The sequence below is a fragment of the Aethalodelphis obliquidens genome, unplaced genomic scaffold, assembly GCF_003676395.1.
Source record: "Aethalodelphis obliquidens isolate GAN/ISIS:26980383/991018 unplaced genomic scaffold, ASM367639v1 scaffold12, whole genome shotgun sequence".
NCBI lineage: Eukaryota > Metazoa > Chordata > Mammalia > Artiodactyla > Delphinidae > Aethalodelphis > Aethalodelphis obliquidens.
Genome location: NW_020837956.1, coordinates 9,681,988 through 9,704,478, shown reverse-complemented (window position 1 = coordinate 9,704,478; position 22,491 = coordinate 9,681,988). Strand labels below are relative to the sequence as shown.

The 22,491-nt window shown below is 36.8% G+C and overlaps 1 protein-coding gene across 3 annotated transcripts in view; it reads left to right on the top strand.

The window, feature by feature from the left end:
• The window catches only part of EML4 (EMAP like 4), a 154,710-nt gene that overhangs the window by 19,595 nt on the left and 112,624 nt on the right, over positions 1 to 22,491 (top strand). The window contains exon 1 of one of the 3 annotated variants that reach the window (XM_027113282.1): positions 9,834 to 9,867. The exons of the other annotated variants lie outside the window; for them this stretch is intronic. Within the exon in view, the coding sequence (XP_026969083.1) occupies positions 9,849 to 9,867 (19 nt within the window). The 5' untranslated portion in view covers positions 9,834 to 9,848. Of the gene's footprint in view, positions 1 to 9,833; positions 9,868 to 22,491 lie in introns of those variants that run through there. 3 annotated transcript variants of the gene reach the window in all.

The window sequence follows — 22,491 nt, the reverse complement described above, 5'->3', positions numbered from 1 at the left end:
TTAAGATCATACAAGTAGTGTAATGAAGGAAGAACTAAAGCCCAAATGTTATGCCTTCAAAAATCCAGTATGCTTTCCACTATACCACACTACTTTCATTTGCTACTCTTCTCTTATGTTGAATGTTGGAGAATGAGTGTTTTATGAAAAATTCAATCAGCAAATTTAATTCAGTTAAAGTATAGAGCTATAGAAGAACCAACATCACAAGACACATTAAGAAGTTAAAACTGGGCTTCATTTTTTTTCTCCGGTGGTGTGTTTTACAACCAGAATAGGTATTTATAGTTTCGTTTCATTAAATGAAAGCTGAAAAATTCCTTCTAAAAGAACTGTTTTAAGAAATGAGGGTATTCTTGCCAAAGTGAGAACAAGAACAATAAAACTTAAATTTTAGACTATTTGAGTGTGTGTGTGTTATCTGTAGTATTCTCTTGTATTGCCACTCCCTTAAGTTCTTTCCCCCAAAATCCCCACAACCTCAGATCATAGTTAAGAGGTTTTTGCAGGAGTACTGGTAAAAGATGATGACAGCTGGGGTTTGTGTGGAGGTGAAAGAAGTGGTAGCATTTGGAATGTATTTTGGAGAGCCTATTGATGTGCTGATGGATGGATGTAAGGGATGAAGAAAAGGAATGAATCATGATCCCATGATTATCCACTCGTAGTGTTTTAGCCTGATCAACTTGGTGGGGCTATTTACTTGGTGTGGGGAAGACTTAGATGCATTGGAAGAGTTACACAGTAGAGGAATGGAAATCAGATAGAAGCTGTTAAAGCCCTCTTAAAAAATTTTTTTAACTTAAAAATTTTTTTAACTTAATTTTTTAAATTAATTTTTATTGGAGTGTAGTTGCTTTACAATGTTGTGTTAGTTTCTGCTGTACAGCAAAGTGAATCAGTTATATGTATACATATAGCCTCTCTTTTTTAGGTTTCCTTCCCAGTTAGGTCACCACAGAGCACTGAGTAGAGTTCCCTGTGCTATACAGTAGGTTCTCATTAGTTACCTATTTTACACATTGTAGTGTATATATGTCAATCCCAATCTCCCAATTCATCCCACCCCCCCTTCCCCCCTTGGTTTCCGTAAGTTAGTTCCCTACATTTGTGTCTCTATTTCTGCTTTGCAAGTAAGTTCATCTGTACCATTTTTCTAGATTCCACATACAAGTGATATTATAGGACATTTTTCTCTTTCTGACTTACTTCACTCTGGATGACAGTCTCTAGGTCTGTCCACATCTCTGCAAATAGCACTAGTTCGTTCCTTTTTATGGCTGAGTAATAGTCCATTGTGTATATATACCACATCTTCTTTATCCATTCCTCTGTTGATGGACATTTTGGTTGCTTCCATGTCCTGGCTATTGTAAATAGTGTATCTTCTTGAATTATGGTTTTCTCCAGGTATATGCCTAGGAATGGGATTGCTGGGTCATATGGTAGTTCTATTTTTAAAATTTGGTTTTTATAGAAAGTAATATCACATCTCAGACTGAGAAGATAGAGACGAGATGAAATTATTTATGCTCTTACCTTTCTAACAGTCATTTAAACTGTTTTGGTGTGTGTGTATTTACAGTCTTGTATAGAAGCTGGCAAACTTTCTATAAAGGCAGCTACTCAACTCTGTTGTAGCATGAAAGCAACCACAGACAATATATAATAATTGGGTGTGCTTGTGTTCCAATAAAACTTTATTGATGGACACTGAAACATGAATTTCAATTAATTTTCACATATAGCAAAATATCCTGGTATTGAGTTTTCTTGCAAACATTTAAACATGTAAAAATTATTCTTAGCTCACAGGCCATACAAAACCCACTGGCAGACCAGATTTGTCTTATGCATGTTTTGTGATTACAGTAATATAAGCCTTGATAAACCTAGAGTTTATGAAGTACTTTTATATTATTTCTTTTAATTCTTGCAATAACTGTAGGAAATATTTACCATGCTTAACATAAAATGCACATTATGTACATAATTGAGGGCAAGGATGTGCATTATCATTGGAATTCTTTGTCTCTTACCTCCACTTCTCTGTGTGTATTGATTTTGTTCTTTGAAGTAAGCTTTATTCAGCAGCAGGGGTCACCCCAGTAGCTCTGCAACTGCATCCTCAAAGTTTCCTTCCCTTAGCACTAACTTGAAAAATCCAAGAACAGGACTTTGGTCCTGCTTACATCAAATTTTTATCCCACTGCTAAGCATTATGTTTTTCGGAAGGGCAATGTCATCATGTAGGACAGTAACAGTTCTCTTTTGGAACCAATGTTTAGAATAATAGGAGGGGGATTTAGTAGTTTCTCAAATGAAGGTCTAAAGGGTAGCACACACATGGCCACCTGGGGGAATTATGATTTGGACAGCCATACCAAAATCATGTGTATTTACAATCATTGTTTAATTTTTGGATTTAACTTTGTGTTCTTTTCATTTACTTGTTTGTATCACACTCAATTCTCTTTCCTACATTCTAGTTTTCATTGCTACTTACTTGTTTATGTATTATTAACACCATCTCAAACTGAATTTTAAAAATCCCTAGTTTTGAATGTCTCTTTCTCAAGATTATAGGTCTTATACCTCAGTGAAAGTTACTCTTTTCTTTTAAAAAGTTTGTACTCTTTCCATTGTTTCCTGACCACTCCAGTCCCTCAAATACTAATACACTTTTATGGCAAAGATCTTGGTCCAATCTCTTGTCACTTCCATAACAACAAGGATAGATGAGAAATAAGTGAGGATCATTTGGAAACTTCAGGCACTAAAATATGAGTATATTTAGGTAGAATAATTGGCTTACCCTAGAATTCAAAAGCCCCCAAAACAGTTGCTGCTGTCTTAGAGTTTTCAGAGTAATTGATTCCACTCTCACTTTCAGTTTTCTCCAGTCGTTATCTAGAGAACCCGAGATTCTTGATACATCTGTACAAAGCGTTCAGGGTTTTGCTACTGTAGAGGAGTGATAGGTGAAGCCCAACAGTAGTAAAATTGTTTTGCAGGATCTGAGATTGTAGAGAGTTATGGCTGGGAGGCTGTGGAAATTGACATGTTTCGGCTGGTTGGATCCATTAGCTAAACATTGGTCTTTAGCTACATCACAGCATGCTTCATAGTAAATACTGCATAGTGTGCGGACAGTTCATTCTACTGAAGGAAAAATTAATAAAAGGTGGTTTGAGGATGAAGAATTAAAAGAGGAAAATCATTTAGAGTTATGTCTGTTGTATAATTGTTTAGACGGACAGTGGAAAAATTTCTTAGGAAAGAAATTACTGTCGAGGTTTTATTTCTTAGGGCCAAACCCAATCTAATGCTGTAATGAGGACTAAAACGATTTAACTTCATTTAAGTTTTGGCTGTTTTCATCTCAGATTTCTTAAAGGGACATTTTTATATACTTTGTTTTAATTTTTTCATTTCTGTTAATTTTTAAGAGTTATATACATTATTTTTAAATGTGCTGATATTACTTTATTGTCAGATGGTTGTAAGATTTCCCTTTTATCATTTTTAGGGCAATTCATGTTTTGCTTATTTTAAATCATATTTGTAATATATTATTTTTTATAGCCTGTACATAAAATACATATAAAGAGATGGTTACCATAAACTTTTCACTTCTAATGTTAAGGGTTTATTTATTTATTTGTTTTGGGGTGAAGTAGAAAAGAACAGCTTTATTGCTTTGCCAGGCAAATGGGGACATGTGGGCTAGTACCCTCAAAACTGTGTGTCCCAAGCCAGGGCGGGGGGTGGGGGGGGCAGGGGCGGGGCGGATTTGGTGAGGAGTTTTATAGCAATGGTTCAAGGGCAGGGTTGCTGATAAGGATCAGGGTGTGTTCAGGGCCTGCATTCCTTTAATCTGGCCTCAGGTGGTCTCTGGATGAGCTTCTGTGGTTCTCCAGGTTATGAAATGGTGACCTTCTCTCTGGAATGAAGAATGCTTCATCGAGTCTTCCATTTGTTGGAGGGTTTTACTTCTGGTTTCAGGATTTAATGAAGCTCAGGTTCTTGATGTCTCATCGCAGAAAGAATTCAGTGAGAGACAAAGTGATAGGTAAGAAGTGGGTTTATTTAGAGAGAAACACACTCCACAGAGTTTGGGCCGTCTCAGAAGGTGAGAAAGGCCAAGGGTTTATTTAAAAATTAGAATATCCTACAGTATTTGTTGAAGAAAATCAAGTCTTTTAAAATAAGATTGACAAAATTGTATATATTTCAGTTATTTTATTTTTCACTTCATATGCTTTCTGTTTGATTATTTATACTTTTATTGTGGATTTGTTGTACTTATGTACTCTGAATACAAGTCCCTCCACACTGTGGCTTGTGTAGTTATTTTCTTAATGGTGTCTATTTTTTTTTTTAAGATGTTGGGGGTAGGAGTTTATTAATTATTTTTGCTGTGTTGGGTCTTCGTTTCTGTGTGAGGGCTTTTTCTAGTTGTGGCAAGTGGGGGCCACTCTTCATCGCGGTGCGCGGGCCTCTCACTATCGCGGCCTCTCTTGTTGCGGAGCACAGGCTCCAGACGCGCAGGCTCAGCATTTGTGGCTCACGGGCCCAGTCGCTGCACGGCATGTGGGATCCTCCCAGACCAGGGCTCGAACCCATGTCCCCCGCACTAGCAGGCAGACTCTCAACCACTGCGCCACCAAGGAAGCCCTTAATGGCGTCTTTTGATGAGTAGGAATTTTAGAACTTTTGTTGAAGTCTAAGTTGTCATTTGTTCCCTATGACTAGTGCTTTTACTTTTAGATAAGTGACAAATTAATTATTCTTCAAATTAATTATAATTCAAATTAATTTCTGTATGTGGTATGAGATAAGGGATAAAGATAATTTTTTCCTTATGCTCAATAACAAACAACACTGTTTGTTAAAGACCTTGCTTTACTTTCCTATTAGGCTTGAATATTACATTATAAAATAATTCTTGAAGCAGTTACATAGCTAGCTCATTGGTTATAGCAACTGTGCTTCCAAGTTTAGTATTACAGGTTCATTCCTTCAGGATCCAGTTAACTTGGCCTTGTTTTGTGGCCATAGATATATTTCTAATCTGCTTTAGCCATTTGGTAGACTTGTATTGTTCTGAAGTAAGAGGATATAGCCTAACTCCATTGTGCTACCAAATAAAACATTAGAGCATATCCCCTAATGATAATTCACTAATTTGATTTTGTGTGAAAGACAGTACATTATTACATTTTTAAAGCATGTAGTATGCATATTAATATAGTGCCTAATGTGGCATGCTCAGTTTTTGTGTCTTACTAAATAAGCAGAAATACATTAATTCTAGTGAACATTAGGTAATAATTTTCCAGAGTTTTGTATAGAGTAGAAAATAGAGACATGACATTGTAAAGTCCATTTGTTGTTAGGTTTTGTGGGTAAATGATAATTATTATAAAAAATTTAAGACACAGGAAAATTTTAAATGTAGTTCTACATGTACTTGTGTCAATATATAGACACATTACATAGACCCAATCATTGGTTTACATTTTTGAGATACCAGCATTAAACATGAGTTATCTTTTAAGAGGCTGAATTTGAATTATATTACTCTGGTAGGATTTGTGCCAGCCTTTGGCTAATCATTATCTTGTTGATTATGTTTGGTTGAAGATGACTCATTTTTCAAGGAGCTTTATTGCAACATTACATATTTACTACAGGAAGCCTGGACGGAAATGGAGAATCAGGTCATCGGAGATTTTTTTCTCTAATCTTTATTGTACCAGGTGTTAACTAAAGTTAATTATTTGTCAATAACTGAATTCTCTGTAGAGCCTAGTATTTCATTAACCAAATGGTATAGGATTAGTTATTCCTATTTCATGGCAAACAGGTATGTGTTTGATGATTGTTTAAATATTGATCATACTTCACATCATACTATTGACTACATTTAGATAAAATATTTTATTTTCGTTGAGTATTATAATTGAGAGTTTTGAAACATAGAGATTAGAGTTGATGAAGATGTGACTATATTTATATGCTGAGGGCAAATGACCAGTAGATTGGTCAGATGTGAGGGAAGGGGGCCATGTATGATGGACATAAGCTTTCCACAGATAATAGTAGGGGATGTACTACGGAGCACTAGGGGAAGGATTAGTTTTTAACCAAAGAGACAGCTGTTTCACTGAGTTGAGAGAAAAGGAGGTAAGGATACTAATTTGGGGAGGGGTATTTCTACCTGCGGTCTGCTCTTTTCTCTTTAAAAGAAGAGGTGAGGACACTTTCAGAGAGTACGTATGAGGTAGAAATGGCGGAGTTGAAAGCTGGAAGAGAGTTGTAAGAATTTGAGGTAGTTACTGAGGCTAATGGGAGTGGAGTTTACTTGAGAAATGTAGAGAGACTCAGATGAGTTTTGATGGCCATGGATTTTGTGGTGTCCTCTGTGTTGTGTATCTTCCTCCCCACCCCCACGCAGTACTCTGGTAAACGTGGGGGACAAAATTTGAGAAAGAAGGAGAATGGTGTGAGAAGAAGCAGGGACCAAAAAATTAAAGGTATTGTAGTGAGAGTGATTGAAAGACTATATCTTGGATGTCTAGGCGGGATAGGGAAAGAAGTGAAGCCAAAACAAGGCTGATAGGGAGAAAATGGAGGAGCGTAACACCAGAAGTTTCCATGAAGCTAGAGTAAAGTGTGATGGGGGTGAAAAGTGTGAAAGAGCTGCAGGATAAGGATAAGAACTGGTGGTTATAGGTCAAAGCCATGAATTTTAAGATTTCAGGTGAATAATTGTTCTGGGTGATAAGGTCTAGAGTGGTCATAGAGGTAGATTGTTCAGTTGAGTATTGGAGGTAAAGACCAGTGTAGTTGGATATCTCCTCACTCCTTAAGGAGGAGAGCAGCTAGGATGTTCACATGGATTTGGAAGTCAACAGGTTGATGATATCTGAAAAGACAAGTGAGGTAGTGAGACAGGCATTAAAACTTCTCTGTTAAGTTGGGGAGTGACTGGGAAGTTGGTTGATGATAATGATGAAGTTTAAGTAGAGCCTAATTACAAATTCGGGAGAAAGTAGACTTTTGGAGTAATCATCTATGTGCCACAATAGGAAGAAGATAAGAAAATGCTGATATCTCCTGGTCTATTGTATGAGGTACAGAGAAAGATAGGTGGAATGAGGTTCTGTAAAGGGTCTAGGAAAGTTTATTCATGAAAGAAGGAGCATTGCAAACGACATAATGAAAAGCTTTGGAAAGGAAGGCGACCTATCAGGAGAGAGGATGGGTAGGAAAGAGAAGGAACCAAGCTTTACAGAAATTTGAGGTCTGTCATTTACTAGTCAGATGGTGAATGTGTTAGGGAAACAAAAGTGATTTATGTGTTATTGTGGAAGCATGGAAGGAGACCATTTGCCATGAGATGGTGATATGATACATGGCACATCATTTATGCCAGTATCCGAAAACAATTTTGTATGGTATCATTCCTTAATGAGATGAACAATGGTTGCTTAAATAATGTTGCTAAGATTTAGAATAGAAATACCAGTGCTCTGTACATATGAGTAAGGAAGTAAGAATTTCAGTGGTAATTACTTAATGACCTTTGCTATATATACATATGGCTACAGACAGCAATCTTTTGTGAATTCAGTGTAAATGCTTATGTGGATAAATATTAATTTGTGGTTGTCAAGCAAATTAGTTCATTTAACAAATATATATATTGAGTTCTTATTTGCTGGTCATTGGGATCAAAAGCTGTCTTTTGCTTGAACCCTCTCTAGTTGAAAAGATAGTTTCAGGGGGACTTCCCTGGTGGCCCAGGGATTAAGAATCCGCCTGCCAATGCAGGGGACACGGGTTCGAGCCCTAGTCCGGGAAGATCCCACATGCCGCAGAGCAACTAAGCCCATGCGCCACAACTACTGACCCTGTGCTCTAGAGCCCGTGAGCCACAACTGCTGAGCTTGTGTGCCACAACTACTGAAGCCCACGCGCCTAGAGCCTGTGCTCTGCAGCAAGAGAAGCCACTGCAATGAGAAGCCCGTGCACCACAACGAAGACCCAACACAGCCAAAAATAAATTTTAAAAAATAAATTAAAAAAAGAGAGATAGTTTCAGAAATTATGGCACTAACTCAGACTCAAAAACTTTCTTTGTAGAGACAATAATCCTCAAGTTCAGCAGTTTGGCTCTAAACATCACAACAATTCTGAATACCTAAAGGAATATCTAACTTTTGGGTAGGACTGTGATAAAACTTTACTTAAATGGGTGAGACTGTGATAAAACTTTACTTATAGTCACTGAATGTCATGTAATTTTCTTGGGTCCTTTAATACTGTTCTTTGAATTCATTTTTCAGGTGTTTAAAAATATGAAAAATCATTCTTGGTTAGCTGGTCCTACGAAAGCAGGTTGTGGGATCAGATTTGGCTTGTGGGCAGTAGTTGTTGACCTCTGCAGAATGGCTTGATGTAATTGTTCTTTACCTTACCAAGGATAACAGAAACGGAGAATTCTTAACAGTTCTTTAGAATAAACTAGTATTGTTAGGTACAGTTACAAGTTAGAAGTGAATCTAGGTAAATGTTCGTTTGAGCAGATATTCACGAAATGCTAAGATTATGAAACTCTTTAGTATTTTATTTCTTATTACCATACCATATGCTTTTAGAAATCATAAATATTCAACTCTTAGTCACTCCTATTAAATTGCCAGTTTGTTCTATAACCATCAAAATATTTTGATTCTGGGCCTTTTCTTTTTGTAATTTGATTCTTCTGTTAAGGGAAAAGGGGTGTTGGAAATATAATGAAGGGTTCTCAAAAAAGATGATTCGTGCAGAGTTTACAAAATTGGCATCTTAGATTACAATTTGTTATTAACCTTGTAGAATGAATTTAGTGTAAGATTGGTTTATGTGCAACAAAAAATACTTCCAGATGTGATCACTGGTATATGATTCTGAATTAAAATGCTTAATGAAACTTTTAGTGTTGACACTGATAAAAATCTGTCCCTACACATAGTGAAGTTTATCAGCAAAAGTTTACCGTTTTATATTTGGCAAGGAAAAGAGATATACAAAAATTAAATTAGTTTCAGTTTCACCGATAACAATTATAGGTATCGATGGTGTTAAGTGGCCATTTATAATGACTGTATGGTTGGTGCTGAGCCAGCTTCCCTGGCCTGCCTAACCCACAATAAGGATTCAATATACGTGTCATACTAAATTCTGTGTCAGCAGGCACTCAAGTGGAGGAATCAAAAGATCTGTTAGTACAAAAGGAAAGGTTCTTTTAGGAATTGTTAAGTTGATTGAATCAGTCAGATTCTAGACAGAAATGGGGAAATTACTTGTATTAATAATACTATGTCAGAACCATTTAGTGGTTGGCTATTACATATAGTATGATATCCAATTTTCTTTGGGGTAGGATTCAAAGCGCTCCATAATTTGGCCCTAGCCTTTCTTTCCAGCCTTGATTTTCATTCTCTGGTGTTAACAAACTGTGTAGTCAATCTCTGTTACTCATTTGTCCACAAATATTCTCTCTGGAATTTTCTTCTCTTTTCTGCCTAGCCAGGTTTTGCTTAAACTTCAGGACCTGAATCCAGTCTCTTTTCTTTCAGTAGGACAACTTTATCCATCGTGATCTTTTTTTCCTCTAAATTTCTAGCACTTACTGCTTCTCTCACACATTTGACAGTTACTGCTTTGTGACACTTCTTATAAAAATATTATGTATTTGCTTTGTCATCCCAGCCAGATGGAAAACTCCTTGAGAACAGAGACCATATCTTGTACTTGTTTTGATGTATTTCAGACCTTGGGAGGAAAGTAAAAACTTCATGAATTCCATGTTTGTGGGTATGAAATTTTTTTTCTAAAGTGTATTATTTCTCCTTTCTTTTTCTTCTTTAACTTTTATTTTGAAATAGTTTCAAATATATGGAAAAGTTACAAGAATAGTTCAAACAAATGAATGTTCTTCACTCCGATCCAAAATTACTAGCATTTTGTTGTGTATGCTTTATTGTTCTTTCTCTACATACATTTTTTTCCTACTGAGCCATTTGAGAATAAGTTGCAAATATTATGCCCCTTTATCCCTAAATATCACAGTGTACATTTCCTAAGAGTAAGGGCATTATACAACCATAGTACAGTGATCAAAATCAGGAAATAAACATTTGTACAATACTAGTTTTAAATCTCTAGACATTATTTATATTTCACTGATTTGTTCCATGTAGCGTTTTTTTCCCCTCTGTTCTAGTCCAGGATCATGCATTGCATTTAGTTTTTGTTTCTTTAGTCTTCTTGGTTTCTTTAATCTGGGACTGAACCATTCCTCAGTCTTTTTTTTTTTTTAATGAGATAAACATTTTTGAAGATTACCAGCCATTTATTTTGTAGGATGTCTCTCAATTTGGGTTTGTCTTATGTTTCATCATGATTAGATTTAGAATATGCGTTTTTGGCATATGTATACTCTATAAGTGATGTTGTGTCCTTAGAATGCATCATATAAGGGGCACGTGATAGATGTTTCTTCTGTTATTTGTGATGTTTTCTTTGAGCACTTGGTTAAAGTGGTTCTTTTTTTGCTTAACAGGACCTAAGTGCTCTCCTACAGTGGAGCTAGTTAATATAAGAAATAGTTGAGGGCATTACCTACATTAACTTGAGGGATACCAACTTCTGTTTAATTTGGTAAATAATAAAATTTGAATCATCACAGTGAATTTTAATAGTCACTAGTGAATTTGAATAGCACAGCGATCAAGAGAGCCCTAGGCATTTATCCAAACACATTCTAAAGATTACTGTAAAGCTGTAGTAATCAAAAAAGTGTGGTGTTGGTAGTCGAATAAATAGGAAAAATATTTTGAAAACAGACTCAAACATATAAAGTATTTGGCATATGATGAAGGTTACATTTCAGATTAGTGGGGAAGAGGATGGATTCATTAATGAATTATATTTGGGAAAAATAATTAGAACCATTATGTATCTGTCACATTCAGTTGCAAAAACCCAGAGTCTTCTCTAGCTAGTTTGAGCAGAAAGGAATTTATTAAGTGGTACTAAATGGCTTCCAGAGTCATTAAGAGGACTGAAAAAAAACAGACTATAAGCTAAATCTCCAGGAATTTAAAAAACAAAACAAAACAAAACAAGCTTGAGTTCAAATTCTGGACCTCCAGTGATTGGTTATGTAACCTTTAGCTTAACCTCTCTTTGCTTAATTTCTACGTCTGTAATATGCAGATAATTTAAATACTTCTTGTAGGTCAAAAAAACAGTTGCATATTGACAGTTTCATATGGCTCTGTCTAATATTTCTGGATTTGTGAAGATTAAATGAGACAGTGCGTGGAGGACTGAATAAATCGTCAATACACGAGTTATGTAACTTGTTATTTTCAATATATTTCTATAAAAATACTATTAAAAGATGTCAACATGATTATTGATTACATTCTAAAACGAAGTCATTTTTGTATTGGATATACAGCACCTCTATCTGGTATTATCATTTAGTTTTACATAAGTGATTTTCAAACATAACCAAAATTTTAATAAATATGTGTATAACTAAATATATGTGTATATATATAGTCTCCAAATATATGGTAATATAATAATATCAGGTATAACTAATTTTCACATAAATAATTTAAAAAATACAACTAATACCTCAAGAGTGATTGAAAATGTCTTAAGGTGGTTTGCCTCTGCACTGAATGATCTTGGACTGTAGGCCTTTGATTTCTTGTGTCTTTTTAAAAATAGTTGTGTTCTTATTGGTGAGCTGTTCTTGCTTACCTTAGCAGCTTCACCTGAAACACTTTTTAATTTACTGCTTTTCATTTGCTGTGAATTGGAAAACCAGATTACTTTGGTTTGTACACAGTTTTAATGAGCTTAGTTAAGACGTAAATTATGAGGGCCAGAGGAACCTTCCTGAAAATAAATGAAGTGGTTTTCAAACTTAGTATTTTAACTTAATGGTTTCAGTTTTAACTGTTTTAGGCTCCTTTTTTTGGTTACTTCCTGGTTCTTGGCTCAGTTCTGGTTGGTTGGAGCGGAAAAATAAATGACTTCTCTGTGAATTTGGCATAAAATAAAATGTTAATTCACCTTTGCTTTCCTGATGAGTCATTAATTTCCTGATTGTTCTATATTTTAGACAGTCATATTTGATATGCAGTTATATTTGTAGGACTTCTTCCCCTAACTTAAATGTTGCAATACAGGTTTGTAATGGAGAGTCCTCTGAAAATGGTAGTATTTGGAGATGAGTATGCTTATAGTATTGACACCTCCTGGAATCAGACGTGAATGAGTATTTGAGATCCTGCTTTGTGATGGCCACTCAGATTTTTGTCTCATCTCTTCTTCTTCACTGGACACATACAAATTACATTGTCTACCACGCTGGTTTTCAACCCCATTTGTGTATTTATTCCACTTGTTCTTCCCACTTACCCTGGAAGAGAAGTCTTATTTTTATCTTTTGAGTAGAGAGGTTAGTGATTTGTTTAAGAATATTTGTTACGCTCATAAGTATTCAGATTTTGAGGTGAACTTCCATTCTCATACCTGCTTTGAAGCTGAAGCAGTTTTGCCTCACATCATTTAGAACTAGAATTTTTTAAGGTACCGATTTTGTATATATGTTTATAATCAAATAACTAAGATAGACTTATATTTAAGATTTTGTGTTCGCAATGGTTAAATGTTGTTTGACAATATATATTTTTGGAAGCCTATTTCCTTTCTCTTTTTTACCTTTTATTGTAAAACTAAAACAGGTACAGAAAGCCACACAAATGTATAGCTTAGTAAACTACAATACTGTGAAGTGAACACCCTTGTAACCACAATTCAGAAGAAGAAATAGACCTTTGTCAGCCACTCCAGAAGCTCCTACATATGCCCCTTCCAATCACAGTGTCTTCTGTCCAAAATTATCTACCAGTCCTGACTTTTGTAGTAATCACTTCATTTTTTCCATATGGTTTTTATCCCCTGTAAGTATCCATCACTGGGCACTAGAGTTTAGTCACACTTTTTTTTTTTTTTTAAAGTACTTACAGATGCATGTTTTTTTAATCGGATTATAAAAAGAATGAGAAATTATAATAATAAAAAATATAATCACTAATATTATCATAGTACTAAAAGCAGTTATTTGGAAACTCAAGGCTCCACATAACCAAAAATGCGGTTTCAAAACATGAAGTAATTTTTTTAGACACTTATATTTTACCTTCTTTGTGTGTGTGTGTGTGTGTGTGTGTGTGTGTGTGTTTTATACACAAGTACCACAAAGCAGAATAGTATTTTAACTTTACTTCACTCAACATGCATCTTTTTTTCCGGGAGAATGTGTTATATTCCTTCGTACATTGAATAATATATCTACAGGGCTTTAACAGCTTATAAAGCAGATATTCATGATCTGATTTAATCCTCACAACAGTCTTATGATGTCTTCATATTCTTCTTTCCATTTTATGGGTAAGGAAGTGGTATAACTAGTAGGTGGTAGAGCCTTGATTGGACCTTGTGATTGAAAAGGCTTTCTTTCCTTCTAAGTGTTTTCTGAACTTCAGTCATCTGAGTACTACCTTCATAATTTTTCCCAGTCTCTTATAACTGGTACTGTTTTACTTAATCATTTTATGTGGCATGACCTTTTTTTTTTTTTTTATTTTTTTATTTTTTTATTTTTTTATTTTTTTTTTTGACCTTTTTTTTTAAATAGACTATTTAGAACAGTTTTAAATTTACAGAAAAATTGAGTCGATAGCACAGAGTTTCCACATTAACTCCTGCGTGCAGACACATGCGCGTGCACACACACACACACGCATGCACACACAAAACTTCCTCTGTTACTAACATCTTACGTTAGTATGATACATTTGTTACAACTAACAAACCAATATTGATACATTATCATTAACCAAAGTCCATAGTTTATTCAGATTTCTTTAGTTTTTACCTGGTGTTCTTTTTCTGTTACAAGTTCCCACCAGTTGTCATTTCTGTTTAGCTCTTCTTGGCTGTGACAGTTTCTTAAATTTTCCTTGTTTCTAATGACCTTGACAATTTTGAGGAGTATTGGTTGAGTACAGCGTAGGATATCCGTCTACTAGAATTTGTCTGATATTCTTCATGATTAGACTGGGGTTATGGGTTTTGGGGGATGAAGACCACAGAGATAAAGTACCATTCTCATCACATCATATCAAGGTACATAGTAGCAACATAATTTATGACTCTTTTTTTTAAAATTTATTTTTGGCTGCGTTGAGTCTTCCTTGCTGCGCACGGTCTTTCTCTAGTTGCGGCTAAGCGGGGTCTACTCTTCGTTGCTGTGCACAGGCTTCTCATTGCATTGGCTTCTCTTTTTGCGGAGCACGGGCTCTAGGCGCCTGGGCTCAGTAGTTGTGGCTCGCGGGCTCTAGAGCGCAGGCTCAGTAGTTGTGGTGCACGGGTTTAGTTGCTCCGCAGCACATGGGATCTTCCCGGACAAGGGCTCGAACTTGTGTCCCCTGCATTGGCTTTTTTGCGGTACGCGGGCCTCTCACTGCTGTGGCCTCTCCCGTGCGGAGCACAGGCTCCGGACGCGCAGACCCAGCGGCCATGGCTCACAGGCCCAGCCACTCCGCGGCATGTGGGATCTTCCCTGACCGGGGCACGAACCCGTGTCCCCTGCATCGGCAGGCGGACTCTCAACTGCTGCACCACCAGGGAAGCCCAGAATGTCTTATAAATGTTTGAGACTATTTTGGGGGGTCATTTTTAGAAGCTTCCCTTCCCCAACAAGTCACTACTAAAATTCTGTCTTAATTTTCTTCTCATTAGAACTTTTTTCTATCCAATTAACAGATATATTGACATGACACTGACAGATACATTTACTGTATGTATGTTATTTGGTATCATAGTAAGGCAGATTATTATCCCTTTCTTGCATTTCTGTATCTTCATAACATTTTCCAGTGTTCCTTCTGGGGCAGCATTGTACCACAGTATATTGATCAGGACTTGGGAATTAGGAAAGCATATCTGCAGATATTGTAAAAGCAGCTACTAGAGAAAGAGGATTTGACACTATTGTATAGTGTCAAGCACTGGAATAGGAGTTTGGAGGCCTGTGTTCTAGTCCTGGTTCTGCTCTGTGTTATGTAAACTTGGAAGTCAATTCCTGCATTCTCATTTGGCTTATGTGATCTCCAAGCCACCTTCAATAATTATATCGTTTTACACCATGGTTCTGCAGATAAATTAGCGTACAGTGTAAAGTATCAAGGGTAAAATGTTGGAATGAGGTATCACCTCACACCAGTCCGAATGGCCATCATCAAAAACTCTACAAACAATAAATGCTGGAGACGGTGTGGAGAAAAGGGAACCATCTCGCAGTGTTGGTGGGAATGTAAACTGATACAGCCACTATGGAGAACAGTATGGAGGTTCCTTAAAAAACTAAAAATAGAACTACCATAGGACCCAGCAATCCCACTACTGGGCATATACCCTGAGAAAACCATAATTCTTGTACCACAATGTTCACTGCAGCTCTATTTACAATAGCCAGCACATGGAAGCAGCGTAAGTGTCCATCGAAAGATGAATGGATAAAGATGTGGCACATATATACAATGGAATATTACTCAGTCATAAAAAGAAACGAAATTGAGTTATTTGTAGTGAGATGGATGGACCTAGAGTCTGTCATACAGAGTGAAGTAAGTCAGAAAGAGAAAAACAAATACCATATGCTAACACATATACATGGAATCTTAAAAAAAAAAAAAAAGGTTATGAAGAACCTAGGGGCAGGATAGGAATAAAGACACAGATGTAGAGAATGGACTTGAGGACACGGGGAGGGGGAAGGGTAAGCTGGGACGAAGTGAGAGAGTGGCATGGACTTATATATACTACCAAATGTAAAATAGATAGCTAGTGGGAAGCAGCCACATAACACAGGGAGATCAGCTCTGTGCTTTGTGACCACCTAGAGGGGTGGGATAGGGAGGGTGCGAGGGAGACGCAAGAGGGAGGAGATACGGGGATATATGTATGTGTATAGCTGATTCACTTTGTTATAAAGCAGAAACTAACACACCATTGTAAAGCAATTATACTCCAATAAAGATGTTTAAAAGAAAAAAGAGGATTAAAATGTTGGGAACTTCCCTGGTGGCAGTGGTTAAGAATCCACCTGCCAGTGCAGGGGACATGGATACATGAGCCCTAGTCCAGGAAGATCCCACATGCCGCGGAGCAGCTAAGCCCCTGTGCCACAACTGCTGAAGCCTGTGCACCTAGAGCCCGTGCTCTGCAACAAGAAAAGCCACTGCAATGAGAAGCCCACACACCGCCACAAAGAGTAGCCCCCACTTGCCACAACTAGAGAAAGCCCGCGCACAGCAACGAAGACCCAATGCAGCCATAAATAAATAAATAAATAAGAAAAAAGAATAAAGTGTTGGAAATAAATAAGAAAAAAGAATAAAGTGTTGGAGGGACTTCCCTGGTGGTCCAGTGGGTAAGACTCCGTGCTCCTAATGCAGGGGGCCCGGGTTTGACCCCTAGTTGGGGAACTAGATCCTGCAACTAAGAGTCCACATGCTGTAGCTAAGAAGCCCGCATGCCGCAACTAAAGATCCTGCACGCCACAACGAAGATCCCGTGTGCCACCACTAAGACCTGGTGCAGCCTAAATAAATAAAATAGAATAAAGTGTTGGAATACCTCTGCTTCAGGTGTAAAAAGATTAAAATCTTGTAGCTTTGCCCACCCTCCACCCAAGTAAGCTTTTAATTAAAGTATAGCATACATACAAAAAAAGTACACAGATCATAATAACACAGAACATGGATCACAAAACATTACCAGAGTCTCAGAAGCCCCTTGGTAATCCTAGTCACTCCTTTTCCTCCCCTGTCAAAGGATAACTGCTGTCTTGACTTCTAACATCATAGATTAATTTTGGCTGTGTTTTGAAATCATTCAGTATGGCTTCTTGTGCCTGGTTTCTTTCCCTCAGCATTATATTTGTAAGATAAGTAGAGTTGTCATTCGTTCACTTTCTTTTTTTAAATTTATGTTTAAAATTGAGGTATAGTTGATTAACAGTACTATATAACTTTTAGGTGTATAACAGTGCCTTGTTCATTTTCATTGCTATGTAGTGTTCTTAGTATAAATATATTGATTTATCCAGTCCTCTGTTGGACTAATCATAAAGGAAAAAAATAAATTGAACTACCTTAAAGTTAAGAACTTCTGATAGTTTTTTAATCTTCAGGGATTGAATCTTTCCAATTTATACTTTTATATACTGTTTAAATGAGACTTCAAGTTGCGAATGGGTTCTTCAACTTAAAGTAGCCTAATGTCTCCCTTTTTTGCTTTTTCCTAGCAGCCACTTGAATCTTGCTCTGCTGCCTTTACTGGAAGAAAGGAATAGTTTGATTATTATTTTAATAGCATGAAAAAACTCTAGAAGCATACATATTAAAGAAATAAAAGATTAATAAGGGCAGTAATTTAATATCTTCTGAATTTTCACTTCTAGGACAGATATAAGAATTATAGTTTTAATTCATATTTTATAACTATTTAGAAGGTACTTTTTTTTTTTTTTAGAAGGTACTTTTGTGTTTTCTTAAAACAAGTATAAAATTAAGGGTATTAATGACTATGTTATTTAGATGCATCAACTTATGATTCTCTCACACAATTATAATTTATAAGCTGAATGTGTAGACTTTTTATATTCATTCCATCAACATTTGTCAAGCACCTATTACATGTATAGTCATAAACTTTGTTTTATTGCCTGTATCAAGTATTGTGTTAATTGGTGGATAACATATATGAGTTTGTGATCCCTAAATTTTTCTCAACAAGTCACTGAAAACCAAATTTCACTGGTAGAGGCTTAAGACATTTTATCATTACAGATGCAGTCAATTCTCTATTAACTTTTTTTTTTTTTTACTTTTTATTTATTTTTGGTTGAGTTGGGTCTTCGTTGCTGCGCAGACTTTCTTCTAGCTATGGTGAGTGGGGGCTATTCTTCATTGCAGTGCACGGGCTTCTCATTGCAGTGGCTTCTCTTGTTGTGAAGCACGGGCTCTCTATGCACATGGGCTTCAGTAGTTGTGGCTCGTGGGCTCTGGAGCGCAGGCTCAGTAGTTGTGGTGCATGGGCTTAGTTGCTCTGCGACATGTGTGATCTTCCCGGACCAGGGATCAAACCCGTGTCCCCTGCGTTGGCAGGCGGATTCTTAACTACTGAGCCACCAGGGAAGTCCCATCTAATTTTTTTTTTATAAGCAGGTTCTTATTAGTAATCTATTTTATACATATTGGTGTATATATGTCAGTCCCAATCTCCCAATTCCTCCCACCACCACCCACCCCCAGCCCCTGCCCCCCGCTTCCCCCTTGTTTGTTCTCTACAGGGTCCCATCTATTAACTCTTTATTAAGGTAGCAACTTGTATGGGAGTCTCAGATCACTGACAGTGTCAGTTGGTGGATTCAGTATGAACTTAAATAGCAAAAATTACATCTACCACATTTGCTCTTCTGTACATATCACCCAATATGTAAAATTTTAATGGTTTAAGAAATAGCCTGCTATTTGTTGCTTAGCTGAGTTTTTATTAGACAGTGAGTGGGGTGTTTATATTTGAATAGGCTAGGCAGTGATATTTCTAACTAACTAGCCCTTTTCCTTATTTTTTTATTCTCACTTGCTTGGCCTAGAGATTACAGCGTTCTTTTTTATTTTTCAGTACATTGAGAATGGATCATTTTATAAAAATGAAGGATTTGGGCTAAATATTTACTGTGTAAGGTACCTTATTTATGTATTCTGGTTTTTAAAAAGCACCCCAAAACTTGGCAGCTTAGGGGTTCCCTGGTGGCACAGTGGTTAAGAGTCTGCCTGCCAATGCAGGGGACACAGGTTCCAGCCCTGGTCTGTGAGGATCCCACGTGCTGCTGTGCAGCTGAGCCCGTGCGCCACAGCTAGTGGCGCCACAACTGCTGAGCCCACGTGCCATAACTACTGAAACCCGTGTGCCTAGAGCCCATGCTCTGCAACAAGAGAAGCCGCCGCCATGAGAAGCCCGCGCACTGCAACAAGGAGTAGACCCCGCTCACCTCAACTAGAGAAAGCCCATGCGCAGCAACAAAGACCCAACACAGCCAAAAATAAATAAATAAAATTAAAAAAAAAAAAAACTTAGCTTAAAATAACAATTACGTTATTATATATCATATTATTGTGGGTCAGAAATTTGGGCAGAGCTTAACTAGGCAGTTCTACATTAAGGTCACTTGGTGATATTTGACTAGAAGATCAGACAGTTTCATGTCTGGTACACGTCTGAATGGCTGGCAGGCTGGGCTTAGATGAAACTGTCAAACTGAGTACGTATATGTGGCCTCTCTGGCATGGTGTCTCAGACTAGTTAGACTTCTTAAATAGCAGCTCAGTACTCCTGAAGAAAGGAACCAGTCTTAGAATATGCAAGGCTTATTAATATCTAGTCTTGAAAGTTATGCAACTTCTATTAGTTAAAAAGTAAGTCACAGGGCCATCCCAGATTCCAAGAGGACTATGGAAGGGCATGAATACTGGAAGGCATGGTTTATTGGGGCTGTCACCTTTGGAGACTAGCTATACTACAGGATCTAAGGATCTATAACTCTGCATAGTATATATAGAAAACTTACTTTTTTTTTAACAGGATGGTATTCAAATCCCATAGCCCAACTACCTTAATATTTTTATTTCCCTATAAAATCTTCCAGAGTACTCTGCAATTTATATTTTCCCCTAGAAATGTATGTACCTCACATATAATTTTTTTCTGTTTTATTATGAAAACTGTTTAATGTACAAAAAGATGAAGTAATTTACAGTGAACATCCATATAACCACCATTTAGATTCTGTAATTAACATTTTGCTATACTTGTTTTATCACGTGTCTATCATCAGCCTGTCTTATTTTCTGATGACTTCAAGAGATGCAGGTACTCAGATGTAGATATAAGGTACTTTTTCCTTCGATCCTTTTACCTTGGAGGATAGTCAGAATATATAAAGAATCTCTAGTGGTATATCTTCTCTCTTTGAGAACTTACCTGTTAGGAACTTTTCAGCCTGCCTTATTCATCGCTTATCCAGCCTAACTATAGTTTAGTTTTTGACAGCTCTTAAGCCTGAGAGTCTCACTAAGATCTTTGAGGGAAAAGAAAAAATCATTTTTTAAGTTATAAAAACAATTACCCACAATCCCAGCATAAGCACAACTATTCTCATTAATGTGTTCCTGTTCTTTTTCCATTTCTAGTATTTTTATAATTATTTCTGGTGTGTTGCACAGTAGACCCTTGAAAAACGTGGGGATCAGGGATACCAACCCTCCATGGAATCAAAAATTTGTTGATAACTTTACAGTCGGCCCTCTGTATCTTTGGTTCCTCTGTATCTGGGTTCCGCATACACAGATTACACCAACATTGGACTGTGTATTACTGTAGTAGGTATCTGTTGAAAAAAATCCGGGTGTAAGTGGATCCATGCTGTTCAAGGGTGAGCAATATGTAGTTTTTAAATCTTTTTTTAAAAATATGGGAAGTTTTTAGATTATTGTATTATAGCCTGATAATTAATGAGTGTTTGTTATTTCATTGGCTAGATCATCATTATTAACCCTGCCACTTTTGGACAATTAAGTTGCTTTCCAATTGAGAAAAGCTATTGAACCCAATGAACTATTACTACTTATTGTGTGAAATCGGTTATATACAAAGTTTATCCCACCCTTCTGACTTGCACAACCTTAAGGGTTGAAAATGATGAAATGGCAGAGAATCAGAAGTTAGAAGGAACAAAGATGAACTTCAGTTCTGATTGACTTTGTAACTGCATCAGGAGGAAATAAGGAAGTTAGAAAAAAATTATACTTTCAACTTTGATGGACCATTTTTGTCAATTAAGAAATTTTCATTTTTACCAGTATTCTCAGTTAGGCTGAGTAAATTTCCTACTTAAAGTCCACCTTCAAGTTTAAGCATATTAGAAATCTTTGGTGTCAGAGTATAAGGACTAGATATGTATATTATATTTTCAGTGAATTTTATTCCTGTTGTGGAACTCCTCTATGAACCCTGAGAAGCAGTAACCAGTTAACTACCACTTGCTAATGTACACTTTCATAAGTGGTGGTTTCAAAATTTTCTCCCAGCTTGAGCATAATTAGCTAATTAGAGATATTCAAACAAGTTGAATTCTGTAATCTTAGGGATAACAGAGTCTTGTAGAAGATAATTTATGAGTTCTCCTACAATGATATAGGATTATACTTACCCCATCAAAGCATTTAAATCTTGTTTTATTAAAAGATTTTTCAGAGAAAGCAGTTCTTATTTGTCAAGAGTTATTCTTCCTAGAATTAACCTTTACCAGTAAAAAAAAAAAAAAAATTCTTTTGTATCTAAGTCTTATGTTGTTTTTTTTAATTTATTTTTTAAAATTATTTGTGTTGGGTGTTTGTTGCTGCACGCGGGCTTTCTCTAGTTGTGGAGAACGGGCTACTCTTCGTTGCAGTGCGTGGGCTTCTCATTGCAGTGGCTTCTCTCGTTGTGGAGCACGGGCTGTAGGCGCTTGGGCTTCCGTAGTTGCGGCACATGGGCTCAGTAGTTGTGGCTCACGGGCTCTAGAGCGCAGGCTCAGTAGTTGTGGTGCACGGGCTTAGTTGCTCCGTGGCATGTGGGATCTTCCCAGAGCAGGGCTCGAACCTGTGACCCCTGCATTGGCAGGCAGATTCTCAACCACTGCGCCAGCAGGGAAGCCCCAGTCCTATGTTTTTCATGTTATGTACGGAGTATACTTCATCCTGTTTGACCTTCTCTGGAAACAGATGATTGCTGTTTTTCATATAGTAACTTTAGATACTTTAAACCTAACATTTGTCTTCTAGGTTTCAGTGTGCTTGAATTAAGTTATTTACATAATACAGGCCTAAACAGAGCTTTCTGCCCGTGAAAAAGATGCATCTCTTAAAATATGCTTCTGGACTACGTTTCATCATGTTTGTGTCTTCATTCATTGTCTTAATGAGTAGTTATGTAATTTGAACTACACTGCTTGATTGCTGGGGCTTTTAGAACATATGCCCAAGTATCAGATCTATCAACAAATATTATAGCAGATTGCCTCACTAGAGAAAATGGTCTGGATTTGATCTGAATTTTGGATGTGTAGATTTACTTTGGGGAAGACATGGAGAATTTGATCTGGGTTCTGATCATCTCACTTTTGGAAAATTCCTAGAATGTAGGATTGATCCTGGGGTTAATTTATGGGTCTGAGTCAGATCTGGGGTAATCCCATAAGATTGCACCATCCTCTACAAAGTGGGCTCTAGGACATCCCATGTG